General features: G+C 45.2%; 1 protein-coding gene across 2 annotated transcripts in view; it reads left to right on the forward strand.

Annotated features, from left to right (window-relative positions):
* kcnh5a (potassium voltage-gated channel, subfamily H (eag-related), member 5a) overlaps positions 1-17,500 on the forward strand; it is a 127,229-nt gene that overhangs the window by 30,795 nt on the left and 78,934 nt on the right. For both annotated transcript variants that reach the window (XM_076272142.1, XM_076272143.1), the window contains exons 4-6: positions 632-760; positions 12,496-12,611; positions 14,184-14,576. In XM_076272142.1, coding sequence (XP_076128257.1) covers positions 632-760; positions 12,496-12,611; positions 14,184-14,576 — 638 coding nt within the window. The remainder of the gene's footprint in view (positions 1-631; positions 761-12,495; positions 12,612-14,183; positions 14,577-17,500) is intronic.

The raw sequence follows: 17,500 nt of genomic DNA on the forward strand, positions 1-17,500 counted from the left end.
TCTTTTTGTGTCCTCCAAAAAGAGGATACAATCTTGTCACCCTAGTTTACGCCGTAGTTATCAAACCTGCCACTCATGGGGTAATCACCGTCTGCGCTTTTATCAAAGCCTGTTTGTACATACCACGGCATGTTTTCATGTGCACGTTGCGAAGAAGCGATAATACATCTGACCCTCAGAGCTCTCTGGAAGCAGTTGAGAAGTTGCTCCTCTCAGATGACCGTATTACCTTTCTCCTTCTCTCCATTCTGCATTCATACAATCTCTTTCTGGTTCTGCTCTCCTCCTCCGTGGATTTCTCCTCCTCTTCCTCATGTGCCAACTCTTTCTCTTCTTTGTCCTACTCTCATCCGTATTACTCATCATTCTCCTTCTGTTCCTCCTCTTATTTTCTCTTCCCATCATTCTCCTCCTCTTCATTCTCCTCTTATTCCTCCTCTTCTGCCCATCCTTCCCAACTTTCTCCTCTCTCTCTCTTCCTTCCATCATTCTCCACCTCTCTCTCTTCTCCCCATATTTCCCATAACCCCCCAATTCCCCTCCTCCTCCTCCTCTTCTTCTCTTCATCTTCCTCCTCCTTCTCCTTCTCTCCTCCACCTGCTCCTTCTCCATCATGTCTGTGTCTGTGCAGGAACGCCGGTGTGGCTATACATGCAGGTGGCCCCCATCAGGAATGAGAATGACAAGGTGGTCCTGTTCCTCTGCACCTTCAAAGACATCACCGTTTTCAAGCAGCCCATAGAGGACGAGACCACCAGAGGTGAGCTCTCTTTCTCTATTTATCTCCTCTCTTTCTCTTCTCTATTTCTTTCTTTCCTTTCCTCTTCTGTCCTCTCTCTCTCTCTCTCTCTCTTTCTATCCCCTCTCTGGCTATTCTCCCTCTCTGCCCCCCCTTCTTCTCCCTCTCTATCTCTTTTTTTTCTTCTTCTCTCTCTCTCTATCACTCTCTACACTACTCTATAGAGCTTTGCTGCAGATGCCAGTTTCAATTAATTCTCCCCTGATCCCTTTATTTCTAGGGAGCGAAAGAGACGATGACACAGGTAGGTTAGCATGAGTTCAGTCATTCACTTATTCACTTATCCCTCCTGTAGACATGTGTGGCCTTAATCACTTTACACTGACAAATACAGACAGGGAAAGGGTTTTTTAAAAAAAAGCATGACAAGCATATCTGTAGAACAACAATACAAGGATAATAAAAGACTGGCTTTATTTATAGTAACATCAGACGTGCTTCATCAACGCCGTGTTTTTTGAAGCGCTTGCTTCTCATGTCACTTTTTCAAATAGGCGTCCGCCTCAAACAAGGAAGGTTGAAACACAAGTGCAAGAGACGCTGAGCGAGTCTGAAGGCTTTTGCTGGGTCAATTAGAGATGCGTTATTCCGTTTTTCGTTTTTTTTTTTCTGGTACTCGAGCCTCAAGCCTGGAGCCAGGAGCCGCGGGCCTCCGCGAGTGGAGGAGAAGCGCCGGCCAAATAAACGACAGACAGACGAGCTGTCGGTACGCATTTGAGCGCGCTCCGTTTGACTGAGGGGGAGGGCAAGCCGCCAAGCGTGGGGCAAGCGTGGATGATTGATGGGCCATGTCATATCTTTCTCTTCTTTTATTGCCACTGTCTCTGTATCTCTCTCTCTCTCTCTCTAGCTCTCCTTCACTTTCTCTTTCACTGTCTTTCACTGTCTACCTCTCCCTTGCTCCCTTCTCTCTCTCTTTCTGTCTCTCACTCTCTCTCCCGTCTCTCTCTCTCTCTCTCTCTCCCTGTGGGGCTCATCAGTGCACCATTGGCCCTCCAGTCTGTAGTTTGCTGTCGCGTGACCCTGCTAAGCTGAAGCGCTTGTCCTTTGACAAGACTTCTGACCTGACGCACAGGGGAGCCGCGCCCGTGCAAAAACGGCTTTGTCTTTCTCTCTCTCTTCCACCCTCTCATTGTCTCACACACACACGCACACATGCACACATGCACACACACACACACACACACACGCACACACGAACAAGCATGCACACATGCACACACGCACGTAAGCATGCACATACACACGCACACACACACACAAACACACACACTCACACACGGGCATAGCAAGTGCACACACCCATGCACGCACACACGCACGCACACACGCACACACACACACACACACACACACACACACAAACAGCCTCCCTGTCCCTTTTGAGAGGCGAGATGTGTCAGTGCCTGTCATTCGGTGACAGTGCACCTGGGTCCAGCTGTGCCTCTGTGTAGGGAACCCAGCTCTGGAATCTTCCATGGCCGTCGAGGATAGGGGACAGGGGCAGGACTCTGGGACATGACAACTCCTGCCCAACATCAAACACAAAGACGGTGGCGTGCTCGTTGGACCCAGCGGACCTCATCAACCCGTCCCCTCAAATCCCACCCTGCCGCACTCCCCCATGTTTTGCCTCAGGCTCTTCACAACGGAGAATCCACACACCGCTACACGCAGAATTGTAACCAACGTTACGGTCTGGCGACTGTGTTCAAATAGAGAGCTGGCGATTTCAGCAGGTGCTACAAAATACCCTGCTTGAAGACCTCCCAGTGTGTTTTAGTAGACAAGCACAACCCCCCCCCTCCCAAAAAAAAACAAAAAAAAAAAAACAAATCTGTGCGCTCTTTCTATTCTCTTTGCCTCAGGCTGCTACCTGTCAAACAGTCAGAAGAGCAGGGGTGTGGGGGGGTTCATGGGGGGTGTTTGATGGACAGGCCTCCATGACTTACCCCAGACAAGCCTTCATGTCAGTCTTGTACCTTGGTGAATCTGGTGACACAGATTCACAGACATGTCTCTGAAGAGTCGTGGCAATAGAGAACAGAGAGCAGAAACAACACCAGACAAGATTTTTGACCCTGTCAAGCTAAATACACGGTGTTTGTGTATTTATATCTTGGGTTCAAACATTGTGTCATGATGCTCCCTCCCTCTGATCTCTCCCTCTCGTAGCATACTCTTCTTTGGTGGTAATAGTGCTTTAGATTTTTTTGCGCAAAGCAGACAGGTTGTTGCCTCATTATGAATGATGAAGCATTTTCAAGCAACATTTTCAGTTTCTTCAGACAAAAAAAAAACATGTTTGTGTACCTTTTAAGTTAAGTGACAACTAGCCCATACATATTTTGATAACCCACAGCAGTGTCAACTGACGCAATTGACATGCAACTGCAATCCCAATGCAAGCCTTGAGTATTGATAGAGCGCAGAATTGATATGCGTGCTGAATCTCTTATCTTGGTCAACCAAGGGCCTGCACGAAGCTGTCTTGTGGGACAGATTTGGCTTGTAGGCCAGGTGTTTGTGACCACTGCATTAAAATGATCATCATAGACCTAAAAATGATGGAGTTTGAGATAATAATTATAATAAATTATTACTAATTATTATAATTTTCGAGTTATTACCATATCCATATCCAGATATGAAACAACGTCTCATAACACCTTATCCAACACTGTTCAGGGATAATAGGCATAACATGTTTACACCTCTTACCCACGTCTGTGCCAATCATGTTCAACGGGCCAGACTAAAGTGTGATGTGGACCCAGCGGTGTGAAAGGGAACTTCCTCAGCCATGTGACAGCAGGTGGCGGAGGCAACAACAGCAACCTAATTAAATGTGATGAATATAAAGTCCTCCCCACACCTGCTGTTCTGGTTTCACCTGCGGACAGCACGGGCGGTGGAGGGGGCAGTGGTGCACGCAGGGGCTACAGCGAACCCGGACCTTACCGCTCTCGCCTGGAATGAGGCAGTTCAGCATTGAGGGCAGAGGACGTGGCGCCACCAGCCTGAGAGCACAGAGGAACACTGAAGAAAAAAAGACAAGCCAAGGAGTATATAGATAACTTTATAGATAAGCCAGGTTAAGGTTAATAATGCTGGTCTTAGTTTCAACGCATGAAGTTAAGTAGACGTTGTAACCGTGTTGTAAATCCAACAATACCCATATGATAAATACTTACCAAAGATGTATTTTCGTGTAGCGTGCTCCAATGTTCCTTCTTTCCCGATTCCCACTGACACTAGTAAATGATGCTAGGCGTTGTGGAGAATTAGACTTCATCCCCTGAATTTTCTGATTGGTTGATGAATTGTGGAACAAACATTGTTGTCGACAGTTTTGAGCGAGCACACAGACGAAGTTGAGCGAGCGCAACAGAGATCTCCTGAGCTAGCGGAGGAACAGTTTATGTGAGCACGTACAGTGAAACTGAAAGAAAGGGGGCTGATGTTGCACATACATATTGATATTAGCAAACAGGCAAAGACATTTGTGGAGCACAACATAGATTCCTGTTTGCTCAACTACAATTTTTTTTGTGCTCAAGTTTAATTTTTCCTCAAAATATAATTTGTGTGCTTGCTCAAAATATTTTTCTGCGCTCAAATTGTGCTATTGCTCGCTCATAAAAGTGGAACAAATGTAACTCCATAGGTAGCGAGTCATCCGACAGGGCAGGCGCCTACGTCACATCGGGTGGACGTCCAAATAGAAACGTTATGTGCGTTAGAGAACGTTAGGGAAACAAAAAACTACCCCCACTTCTTTTCAGCTTTCACTTCCTGGTGTAGAGACGGAAAAATATCTTCTGCAGTAGCCAGATCAACGTTCCCTAACCTGCTGTAACACATATGCCTGTGTTCAAAAGTCATATCAGTGAGCTTACCTAAGCCATGGTTTTTTTTTTACAGAGACACAGCCTCCTTTCAGTCTTACCTCAAGTAAAATAATTGGCTTGCCAATAGACACCAATGTCGGTAGGGGATTCATGATTGGTTAATGGTGCTGTCCTGTGTTAAGTTGCTAGGTTACGGGGACGCTGGCGAGACACGCCGCTCCGTCTGGCCTCATGGTTTTGTTTGTTTTTATGTAATGTTCATAATTTTATGTAATGTCACGTTTATTTTTTTTGTATTGGTTTGTCTAGTTAAATGTTTTCCCTATTTATTTACGTTATTTTTGATAGTTTTCGTGTTATTCTTAGTCCTTTTTACTGCTTCTAAGTCAGCTGAAACGTCGTTGACATTTGTCCATTGGGAGCTTGCTATGGCTAGCTTTTGCCCTAGCTGGGCATCGGACATCCTTCCATCCATCCGTGAGCGGTGCTGCACTTCACGGTCTGGTCGAAGGGGATCTCTCTGGGACAGCTGGACCTGGGCTACTCTGCGGGAGATCTGCCGTGGCCGACGAGCTGTTGCTGACCTGCGAGTTGCAATGCCAACTGCAGACTAACTGGGCCTCTGACATCCTTCCAATCATCCGTGAACAGTGCACTTCACTGTCTGGTCGAGGGTATCTCTCAGGACAGCTGGACCTAGACCAGCTACTCTGCGAAAGATCTGCCGTGGCCGCCGAGCTGTTGCTGACCTGCGAGCTGCCATGCCAACTGCAGACTAACGTTAGCGGTGAGGAGCTGCATTCTCACGGAGTAACGTTAACAGACGGTCGCTGTTAGAAGTCCAGCGAGTTGCGGATCTACACGATCGCCCACTACTTCTTCCAGTGATCTCCAGACTGCAGTCTACAAAGCCTAACGTTAACGTGATCTCCAGACTGCCAGTGAATTCACCGGGTTGATCATTTGCTAACGTTAAAGAACTTTGTTGGCATATCGGTTGTGAAGACACTCTGTGCAGTTTTCACAGATCATCATTGCCTTTCTTGTATGTCTGGTGTCACGGGTATGCTGGTGACTACGCCGCTCCGTCCAGCATTTTTTGTATTTGTTATTTTTTAAATGTATTTGTCATGTCTTGATGTCATGGGCACGCTGGCGACTACGCCGCTCCATCCGGCATCGTTTGTCTTGTTATGTGTCTTGTTTGTTGGAGCGCTTTGGGTTGCACTCTGTGCATGTTAAATGCGCTTTATAAATAAAACTGACTTGACTTGACTTAACAGGGAGTGCCAGACAGGCATCTATTTTGGTATATAATATTTATAGCTGATAAAAGTCAGAAACTTTTACAGCGAGCTGAAGCGCTGGCCTCCCTCAGCATTAGGATCGTTCTGCGTGAGGCGTGTTTGCCTGTAAAGATGCCTGTTTTGTAATTAGGCCCCCATTGCGTAATGGAGCCCTTTCCCCGAGGTTGATTTCCGTGCCACTGTCTCACTTCACCCCCGGAGCAGACCGAACCCCAGGCATAATGACTATAAGAGGCTGTGTGTGTGTGTGTGTGTGTGTGTGTGTCTATATGTGCACATTGGTGTTGTGTCTGTGTCATTGTTTGCATGTGTGTGTGTGTGTGTGTGTGTGTCTGTTTGTGAGAGTGTGAGAGTGAGCGGAGAAAGCAGCGATCCCCACTGGGCCGGCGTGCTTCACTCATGAGTAAACAGCCGCCCTCTTGAGGCCTGGCCCTGGGGGAGTGCCATGAAATATGCACACGTTGTGCAGCATGCCGGCCCAGGCACACACACAGGCCCCGCGATCCACTAGGGGCCTCTCTCCACCCCCCCCCCCCCCCCCCACACACACACACACACACACACACACACACACACACCACCACCGTTCCCCCTCCAGCTGAGGGTCTGTGAGGGTCAGGCACCGCATGCCAGCCTCTAGATCAGGGATATGGTTTAGTGTCAAACCTTGGTCAGTTAACATAGAGTAGTGAACACCGTGATAGAAGATGGCTTTCTGTTGCTTACTCACTTTGGCCACTAAAGCACATACTATTAAAAGTCTTTGTGCCTCTTTGTGTGTGTGTGTGTGTGTGAGTGAGGTTGTGTCTCTGCATCTTTGCGTCCTAGTGTGTCAAAGTTTGTGACCTTTGGGGGGGGATATCTCAGGACCCACCACTCACTGGGTGACAGGACAACTCAGTAACTGGGCCCTTAACCCAGGAGCCCCCTTACTTTCCGCCTCATCTCTCTCCACTTTATGAGAAAGGCACACTAGTCAACCTTGAAACATTAAGATGGCGGGGGGGGGGGGGGGGAATAACCATAACCTTAACTGCTCTAAACCACAAGCACTTTATCCAGACTTTTTTACCCTCTCGGGGGGAGTGCCCTGCTTTCATGAGAGTTGTTTGCGTGCCATGCCAAGTCTTCTACTCGTTCTCTCTCTCTCTCTCCTTCCTACCCAGCTCTTTCTCTCCCTTCACTGTTTTTCTTTTTTTCCTTCTTTCCTCTTCCTCTCTTTTTTGCTTCATTTGCTTTGTGGCTCATTACTCTGCCTTTCGTTTGCCTCTTGAGAGGGAGACTAGGCCCAGTCCTGGCTCCACTCTGGCCCAGTTGTGGGCCAGTTCCTGCTGGGGAACATCTGGAGCTGATAGACAGCTGTATGTACCTCTCCCCTGAGTATATATGTTCAAGGGACTTCTGTCTGGAGCGGCTCCTGAGACTTGGGACTCCAGCCAGCATCATAAAGCTGAAAGCCCCGGTCCAAACTCCCCCTGGACCCCCCTCACGTCCTGACCCTCCCCTCCTACACCTGTCCCACTTGTGGGCCTCTCCCCTCAGGGATCTCCCAGGCCCGTGTCATTTCCTCGTGGTCCCTGCGAAGCAGACGACTTTCTCCTTGTTTGGCCTCCTTTGTGAGGGAAGGGATAGGTGAGGGTATAGGTGGGAACACACAAGGAAGCAAGAAATGGGGATTGGCTGAGTTAAAAGAGTTCAAGCCGTGTGTGTGTGTGTGTTTGTGTGTTTGTGTTTGGAGGGGGGGATGACAGCAAGCTGATAAAAAAAGCAGGCGGCTAATTAGTTTGTTTTTCCTCCACGTGTCCCAAGAGCTGTCCGAGATGAGACAAGTCCAGCCTCCAGCACTAGCTGTGTGTGAATTGGAGATAGTGTAGGTGAGGGGAGTGAGAGCCAGAGCTACTGTAGACAAAGTCTGACACCTTAAACTCCATTAATATATGCTAACTTACTCATTATGTACAGCAGATTAGTAGTCAAAGTGTTGCCGTTGCTGATAGGTCTCCCACCACTGCAGGAACATCTCATTACAATACCACAATGATATAGCCTGACGAGCCAGACCCACATTAAAATGTAGGGTCTGGGCACTCACCGTTCGCAGTGCTCAGTCCGAGGGGCGGGATAATCGGTTGTCTTTCAAATTCCCTCTGCACGCAATAGGACAGCGCTATGAGTCCCATGCGTTTCCCACCAGCGGAGCTAGTTGGCTAGTTCAAACTTTTGCCAACTTAATAAAAGCTTAACTCGTGTCACACTGTTCGCTAACAGCAACATTATCTTATTTGTTTTCAAGTAGCAGGGAATTCAAGCCAAACCGTTGCAACTCTGGCATCAATCATTATGTTAAGCCCGCCTAACGACTCTATACACGATTTGATTGGCCTGATAGAAGTTACATTTTTCGAGCTCACAAGCCAACAGAGAGTTGCTAGACTAGCCCTGGCAGTAAATGTAATTTGCTGCCGCTAGGGTGCGTCTAGATTTCTAGGCTAACAATGATATGTTCTAAGAGCTATTGTGTTTCAAAACTGCACGGCAACAAACAAAACACAAATAATAGCTTGATCAGATGGTTCATTTTGAAGTGAATGGAATGACTCGCTGTGATCTTCATAGCATTTCACAGAGTCTGATTCATCCTCTGTCCTGTACAAGTGCTCGTCCTGTTCCTCTGACTGACTGACAGACAGACAGGCAATCATGTCACCAATGCTAAGTGCTGTGTAGGCATGCAGACTAAATTGCCTTCTCCCTTCATATGCTTGGCTCGTTTTTTTTTTCTCTCTCTCGCGTGCCTGACTGGAAAGAACGGAGACGGCCCGGCGTTAAGAGCTATTTTCGTCCTTTCCACCAATCAGTCCACACGGCTGACTTCCCCCTTCCTCGCCATCTCAATGAGCTGATGTGGACGTGGAGGAGGAGAAGACTAAAAAAAGAAGAGAGAGATGAGGAGATAGAGGAAGATCAGAAAGATGGACTGTAGGTGTCTTAAACTACTGTATACTGCATACTTAATTCATCAATTTACTATACTTTTTTGCTGTTACACAATGTATTTTGAGTTTGGTTAAGATATAGTATTCAGGTGTTATGGCCCAACTCATTTGACCACAGCATGAGAAGGGGAGGTGGACAACAATTTCCCTTTAGACAAATAATTGTATCCTTAAATAAAGGCAAACACAAAAAAAACAGTGTCAAAGAGGGAATTTGAATTGGCAACATGCATGTTGGCAGGAGATGTATGGATTGTGGCATGGCCTAAATGTCATGGCATGTGTGTAAAAGATCTGAGGGCAATATCAATCTGTTGAGAGGGATACATGAAAGTCTTAAGGATCATTTATGCTCACTGTTAAACACAGATTATGGATATGGGTACAGGTGGAGGCTGCAGTCCATTCATTTTGGACATATTTTTTGCACGTTTCCTGCAAGCTTACAGATATGGACCAAATGAAGCAACATTTGAAACGGACACATTTATTTTTTTTATGAAAAGGGAGCATAAATTAGTCTTAATACAGACACAGACTAACCGTATATCTCAGTTGTGGACAATCGTTTCCCAGTGCTGCAAATGGTCCAAGCCCAGCCACTGCAGAGACTAACGCCCTGTGAAGTATGCTGTAACAATAAGCCTTTGAGTAGTGCATTTTATGATGTATGGCTTACATATGTACACGGTAATAGGATAACTTAATATAAAGTGGGACTGGAAGAAATAGAAGCGGAAAATGAAAAAAGAACAAAAAAAACCCTTCACTTTCCACTCTTTATTGCATTGTTATGTTTATGCACCCAGTGGAGAGGGCTTTAAATCAGATTTGAGGATGCTATATAAGGTATATCCAAAAGCACTAATGTCTCATCGAAGCAATTCTGGATTTTATTTCTGTATGTCCCCATTTTCCTATATTTAGTAATTCAATAAAGAGGTTGGAAGCACTTCTCTCGAAATGGCCCATTTCCTTTATTGGCTGTTTGGCTTTGTTTCAAGAGTTCTGACTATGCATGGGTCAGCGTAGAGAGAAGTGAATAAAATAAGCAGAACCTCCGCTCGTGGTGTTGCCCAGCTGTGTGTTTTCGGATACGCACAATAGAGCTTCTTTTTTCTCTGCTGGCTAACTAGTTAGTGCGCAGTTTGTGCTGATCCTGAGGACACAGGCTTCAGAGAGAGAGATGGAAAGAGAGAGAGAGAGAGAGAGAGAGAGAGAGAGAGAGAGAGAGAGAGAGAGAGAAACTTAGCTTATGCAGAGACATTAATGAGAAGGGGCATCAAAGGAGGCAAACTGCCCCAGTGTGCACACACACCCACACACTCATATGTGACCAGGCATGGCAAAACCAGGCACATGTCTCCCCAGAGACATTTTGAGTTATTCACAGATTCTGAAAGTGTAGTTTCAAAGCTATCCAATGATGTCTCACTCATGGAGATCTGATAATATTTGAATAAGTTGTAGCCATTTTAAAGTATACACATCTCAAAGCTACAAGCTGAGAAATCAGGCTTTACAATTTGACTACTTTCTCTCTCAATCCATGGGAGGGGAACACAATGGTCCTCATTTACATGACATTAAGATCAACCCTCCCCCCTGTCACGGTCACTGATCTGTCAGCCTGCAGTGCATCATATGATGCTAATGACCCATCGAAACTATCTGTAATGGGTTACAGAACCAGCTAGTAGCAATGGATAAAGTAGTCTAAAACAAACATGAGATCACGTTTGCAAACCATGTTATTTTGAATTAACACCCAGTGCAAGGCACCAGGTTGGCAATGGATAAAATAGTCTAAAACGCAAACTAAACAAACATGAGCTCACGTTTGCAAACCCTGTTAATTTGAATGCACACACGATGCAAGGCACCCTGCCGTCAGTCAAAACAAGACATTCTCGCATTATTCAAATTAATTGCCCACCGAAACTATCTGTAATGAGTTTTGGCTAGTAGCCTATGGTGCCAATAGCTAACGACAGTAGGGCTACATTAGCTAGTAGCAATGGATAAAGTTTCTAACACACAAACTTTATCCCCGTCAAATGTAACTGTGGAAATAGCATCTGATATCTTACGATCTAGCTCCTCTGCTGCCAGACCGAGAGATTCTTCCTCGTTGTACATATCTTCGGCTAAGATCAGCTCTAGATTAGGGATGTTCTCCAATATAATGCAGTCGCCTTCATCAACAGATTTAGCTCATCTGCAATCCGCTGTGCTTTGTCCATCTCCATTCCAATTGTAAACAAACAGCATGCTGGTTCAGTAAGTAGCCATGAGGTTACTTCTAGCATACAGCTGATTGGCCGACAGAAAAAAAGAGCACTAAAAGTCACGCCCAATTCAAACACTGGTTTACTTCCTGAACCTTAACCATTTTCAAAGACAAAATATACACTTCAGTAACCAATGCTGTTATCGGAAACATGGAATTGCTTCTTTAGGACTTCAACTTGCACATTCTGCAAAAAAACGAAAATCACTAATTTTGAAAAAAATGACTTGCGTCTCTGCGACTTGAGCCTGGTTCTGCCATGCCTGGTCACATATGCCCACACTCACACACACACACACACACTCATATGCCCACACTCACACACACTCATATGCCCACACTCTCTCTCTCTCTCTCTCTCTCTCTCTCTCTCACACACGCACACACACACACACACACACACACACACACACACACACACACACACACACACACACACAAACACAAACACACACCCTTCTGTTCCATAACAGTTTTCCATCCGGGAATCATAAAGAGGCCCTTATATCATTATACGTTCCCCTAGATCCACATGTACCCACTCAGACGTAAAAATAGGGAGATGTTGAAAAGAGCGCATCTGAACAACACTGAGGAGAGGGAAAACAAAACCCAGCGCTGGAGACAGAGCAAAGCACACTGCTGAGAATGGAGCACTTCACTTGAGATCGGCGTTAGAAAGATATTTAGGCAGCGTGTGATAAAGGGAGAGTATTAGCGAAGGGATAGATGCAGGAATGGGAGGCTGTCCGGAGCCTGGAGGGAAATAAGTTCGCTGGGATTCTCTGTGTCTGAGATTGAGTCTGCCAGGAGGGACCTAGGGAACTGCTTGATTGTGTGTGTGTGTGTGTGTGTGTGTGTGTGTGTGTGTGTGTGTGTGTGTGTGTCTGTCTGTCTGTCTGTCTGTGTGTGTGTGTGTGTATACATATATATATATATATATATATATATATATAAGGGAGATACAGAGTATTTGCTCATACAAAGACATTAATTATTAATTGTATATGTGTAATTATGAGAATGAGCGTATGTATCAACAAAACACAATATAACTCTATGATAGGACATTGATGTGTTGTTGTCTTTTGTGGTGGTTCTGCAGTAAGCCATCGCTGTTGTTTCATTGTTGTTGTTTGTTGCAGTGAGATGTTGACCTTTTGTCTTGTTGTCGTTTGTTGCTCCTCAGTGAGAAGTTGTTGTTGTTTGTTTGTTTGTTTGTTTGTTTGTTTGTTGTTGTTGTTGTTGTCAGGATGGACCAAGTTCGCCCGTTTGACTCGGGCGCTGACCAACAGCCGCAGCACTCTGCAGCAGCTGGCCCCTGTGAACAAGACTGAGGTCACCCACAAGCACTCAAGACTGGCAGAGGTGAGTATCCCCCCCACACACACACACAGACACAGACACACACACACACACACACACACACACACACACACACACACACACACACACACACAGGTGCTTAGTCACACAGATAGAGACACACAAACACACACACACACACCGCTACCATGATGCAGAATATAGAATATCACAATCACTACATACAGCTCTGGAAAAAGAGACCACTGCACATTTTTCTGATGTCATCTTACAGTTGCTGAGTGACATTCGAATGAGTTGACAGTCATGTTCAAATTTGCAGTGGTCTCTTAATTTGGAATATGGCCGTCAACTCATTCAAATGTCACTCAGCAACCGTAGAATGACATCAGAAAAATGTGCAGTGGTCTCTTTGTTTTTGTATATGTACATTCACATGAAGTGTTGTCTCACGTGTGCACACACATATAAGCATATGCACACATGCCATTAAAATTTTTTCCATGGAGATGGAAAAGTCGCCCCCACACCACCCAGTCGCACACACATTCTGTTTTCTGAAATACCTTGTCTCATGAGCAGTGTGTCTCAGTTCTTCTGAGCCTGGCCTTCTGTACATTAGTGGGTAAAGTCAACAGATCAGAGATCTTATGCTACATAACATACGTACATCTCCGTTTGGTTTTTCATTTGAAATAACCGAGTGCTGGTACATTGTACCTTACAAGTATATAAATCAAATACTATATAGGAAATATATGTGTTGACCTGATTTTATCTGATGTTGCACTTCCTTAAATGCATTTTTCTCATGCAAACCGAGCTGAACCTAATGGTGGAAAGACAGCCTGGTCCTCCATACTGCTTTTAAGTCGACACCATTCGACACATAGCTGTGCATAATGCACTCTCTCGCTGTCGCTAGAATTCACTTTCTACTTAACACTGATGCATGTAGCATGTCAGGGAGAGAGACTCTTATGGCCCTGCTGAGTTGCCGTCTTATTTCCCATGATGCCTTGTAACCCTGCATGCACCCCCCTTTTTAATAATGCATGCGCTAAGTTAATGGGCTATCTTTGAAAGGGAATAAAACCAGAGGGGACAATGCTAAGCTGTCCAAACGCTAAGCTACGTCCCTTCCTCCACAGTAGGTCTATGACGTGCTATCCAAGTGGTTTTGGGTGCCAGTTAGCCGACATTCTCTTGGAAAGTGACAGTACCACTAGTGATGTTTGTGCCTTGCAGATATACAGATTCAAACAAGCAAGATAGGGAAACAGTGTTTTGTTTTGTTTTTTAATCGCTTGAGGGTCACTACTAATTAAGTTTATCAAGCACTGCCATTTGTTTCTGACACACTCTCTGATTCTATGTTTCTGTGACCGCCCTAAACCAATCTTGTTTTTCTTTCCTCCCTTCCTTCTTTTTTTTCTTTCTTTCTTTCTTCTCTCCTTCCTTCGTCTCATTTTCCTTCTCATCTCTTTTTGTCGGGTTTTTCCATATTTACCATATACTTTTTCCCCTCTATCTCTCTTTATTCTTCTTCACTGTTTCACCCCACCCAACACCCCCCCCCCCCACACACACACCCCTCCCCACAACATTCCCCAGGCTCTTCAATTGGGCTCTGAGATCCTGCCCCAGTACAAGCAGGAGGCCCCTAAGACGCCCCCCCACATCATCCTCCACTACTGCACCTTCAAGACCACGTGGGACTGGATCATCCTCATCCTCACCTTCTACACGGCCATCATGGTGCCCTACAATGTCTCCTTCAAGACCAAGCAGAACAACCTGGCCTGGCTGGTGGTGGACAGTGTAGTGGACGTCATCTTCCTGGTGGACATCGTGCTCAACTTCCACACCACGTTCGTGGGGCCCGGCGGCGAGGTGATCTCCGACCCCAAGCTCATCCGCATGAACTACCTGAAGACCTGGTTCGTCATCGACCTGCTCTCCTGTCTACCCTACGACATCATCAACGCCTTCGAGAATGTGGATGAGGTAAGATGCACTGGTGTTGTGATTTACAATGATACTGGGATGGAGTGTTGGTGGGTGACTAGGTGTTTCTGGATATTTTTTTTTATCTTGAGATAGGGATGCATTTGGGTTTTAAGCATGTTGAGTGGATCGTGACCATCAATTATTGGATGCCCCCCCCACCCATGGAGAAGTTGTTATGATCCCATCCTCCATCATGGAAAGGGTTTGGTATTCAGTTGCTTCTCGTTTCCAAAGCTTCTCCATATCTGAGGTCTGGATCCATATGGATTCATTTGGGCTTTAGAGGCGTTGAGAATGAGTGTGATATAATGAAAATATTTATAAAATGGAAATTATTTGATAAACCACTTCTTATAGTAGCTTCTCAGTCCTTCACTGTATAGCACCCTGTGACTTGACTACTGACTAGCTCTTTGAAAATGCTAATACTCATTGAATGATGACAGATGATGATGGTCATGAATGATGACTGGAATGAATGGAGCAGTTCTTCACATTTGGATCTTTGACCCTCCTGCATCCCTGCATCAATGGTAAATTAACCTCCAATATACATAAAGGGACATTTAGCACTGGAGGTCATTCCACTGGTTATATCTGTCTGAAACCCCATTTGTTCTGTAGTGCCTCATTGATATTCAAGTGGGGTCCAACCACGGCAAAAGCAGTGAAACCAGGGCGGCGCAGTCGAGCAGCAGACTATCTATTGTGCTATTGTTCCAATCGGAACACTCCCTCACCAGGGACTCTCACGCGCGCAATGCCTTGGAATCGTGAGTCGAGCGGCTCTTAGCTGGGGAGCCATGGAACAAGGCTTGTTTCCACCCCAAATTGTACAGGCTCTATCAAACTCTGTGCTACTGTACGAGTGGCGAGCCCTGAGGGTCCTCGGCACAAACCTTTTCCCTGTAGAAACTCAGGAGACAAGAAACAACGCCAGCTTTACAAAAAAAAACCTGGTTGTGTACGTTTGAAACAACGGCAGCTTAAAAAAAATCCTGCGTTTGAGACAACGGCAGCATAAAAAAAATCCACTGTGTGTGCAGTGCGTTCTTTTTCCCCTTCATGGCTGATAGCCCCCCCCCCCCAACAATCATTGTTGTATTGGCTCCTACTGTAAATGTACTGCTATCATTAAATTTGATTGAACTTCTCATTGAAGTCCGAGCAATGATTCATATTTGGATATCAAAGCTATAATTACTCCTTCACTTGATTCCCTATCATTTTTATCAGCTTGAGAGGTAGCAGATTTGTCTTCTGTCTCCTTGTCGACTGCAATGTTCCTGCATTCTCTCGAACATCCCCATCTCTCATCATATACATTTAGCGCAGTGCAAGTTATTAAGTCATTGTACTGTATCCTTTGCTCGCAATCTATCCCATCCGCTTTACTTATCTCTTTCAGGACCAAGAAGGAGACATTTTAGCAAACAATGCAGATAAAGAAGATGTTGCAATGCTCTTGAAATCTTTTTATAGGCCAGGTTGTACAACGTTTTGGCCTACTTAAAGGCATAATTCTCAATTGTCATTGTCTTAGCGAACAATGGGTGTTCACTGGGTGTCAATAGATTTTGGAAAGATATTGTCTGTAACTTCCCCATTTGGCTTGGTTCAAGGGCCTGGCACTTTTTGAGACTGTGATTATTCTTTACCTCTATGAGGACATTGATGAACATTTACGAGTCCTGTAAGGGAATAAATAGAGTACAGAACAGACCAGGGTTGTGCAAAATTCCAGAATTGAATTGAAACTGGCTCTTAAATTCAATTCTTGAATTTCACTTGCATTTCAATTGAGGTAGCAAACAGGAAGCAGAATTGCAATTCGAATTTTGCACAACCCTGGAACAGACAATAAGGGTTTTGTGACTAGAGCATACACAATGGCATATCTGTCTTAACCTTTATGTTCTAAAGTTGTATTTCCATGATTGGCACACACACAAATGACAAACTTGAGCCTCTGATCAAACCAGGGAGAGCAGCCCAGTCTGTTGTAGAGAAAAGCACCTTTATGGTTTTTTTTGGAAAATACCTTCATTTGTTTTTGTTTTAAGGTGTTTTTTATCTTGTACATTTGTGTACGAGAACATTTGAGGGAGCCATGAAAAGGGCATGAAGTGGAGCTCAGAGAGAAGATGCCCCCCCACCACCACCACACGCGCACACACACACAGACACACACACACAGACACAGACACACACACACACTTACACACACACACACACACACACACACACACACACACACACACACACACACACACACACACACACTTACACACACACACACACACACACACACACACACACACACCCCACCGCACCCCCAAACCCTGGGTGCCCTCTCACCACAATGCCTTTGTAAATGAGCTGGATATGAAATGAGGACATCTGTGCATAGAGAGCCTACTCGGCAACTCGCAGGTTTCCTCATTTGCAAAAATAGTGTAGACTGCACGGCCTTGGGAGTTTGTTAGTGTAGCTTGAGGGGTGTTTCCTTGCTTCTTTTCTGTCTCGAAAATAGCTGCCAAATATCACAGGACTGTGTCTCCAAACTGCCCAGAAAATTTTACGTGAGTAATTGGACTATTTACTAGATATGGATAGATACAGATATGAATAGATATGGCTACATTCGTGGATGTAAGATTTTTGAACTGGGATTTTTTCCCTCCCTGATTCAGAACTAAAGTTATTACAAAGAGCCGTTCATTTTCAATAAGTTCATTGATTAGAAAACCTTCAAAAGTTTGACATGACCTACTTTTTAGATCACTCCCCCCCTCCTCTCTGGAAAAATGTAATACTCATAGCCTATATTCATAGGCAAGTAAATATGCCTGATATATTTATGTAATAAAAAGCAGTCGCTCCCAGCCACACTCCATGCATTGCCAGTCCGATTGTTTCCC

Source organism: Alosa pseudoharengus, unplaced genomic scaffold (assembly GCF_046254945.1).
Source record: "Alosa pseudoharengus isolate Yale_2024_CS ecotype anadromous, Long Island Sound unplaced genomic scaffold, YU_APseudo_1.1 YU_APseudo_1.1_scf_7, whole genome shotgun sequence".
NCBI lineage: Eukaryota > Metazoa > Chordata > Actinopteri > Clupeiformes > Clupeidae > Alosa > Alosa pseudoharengus.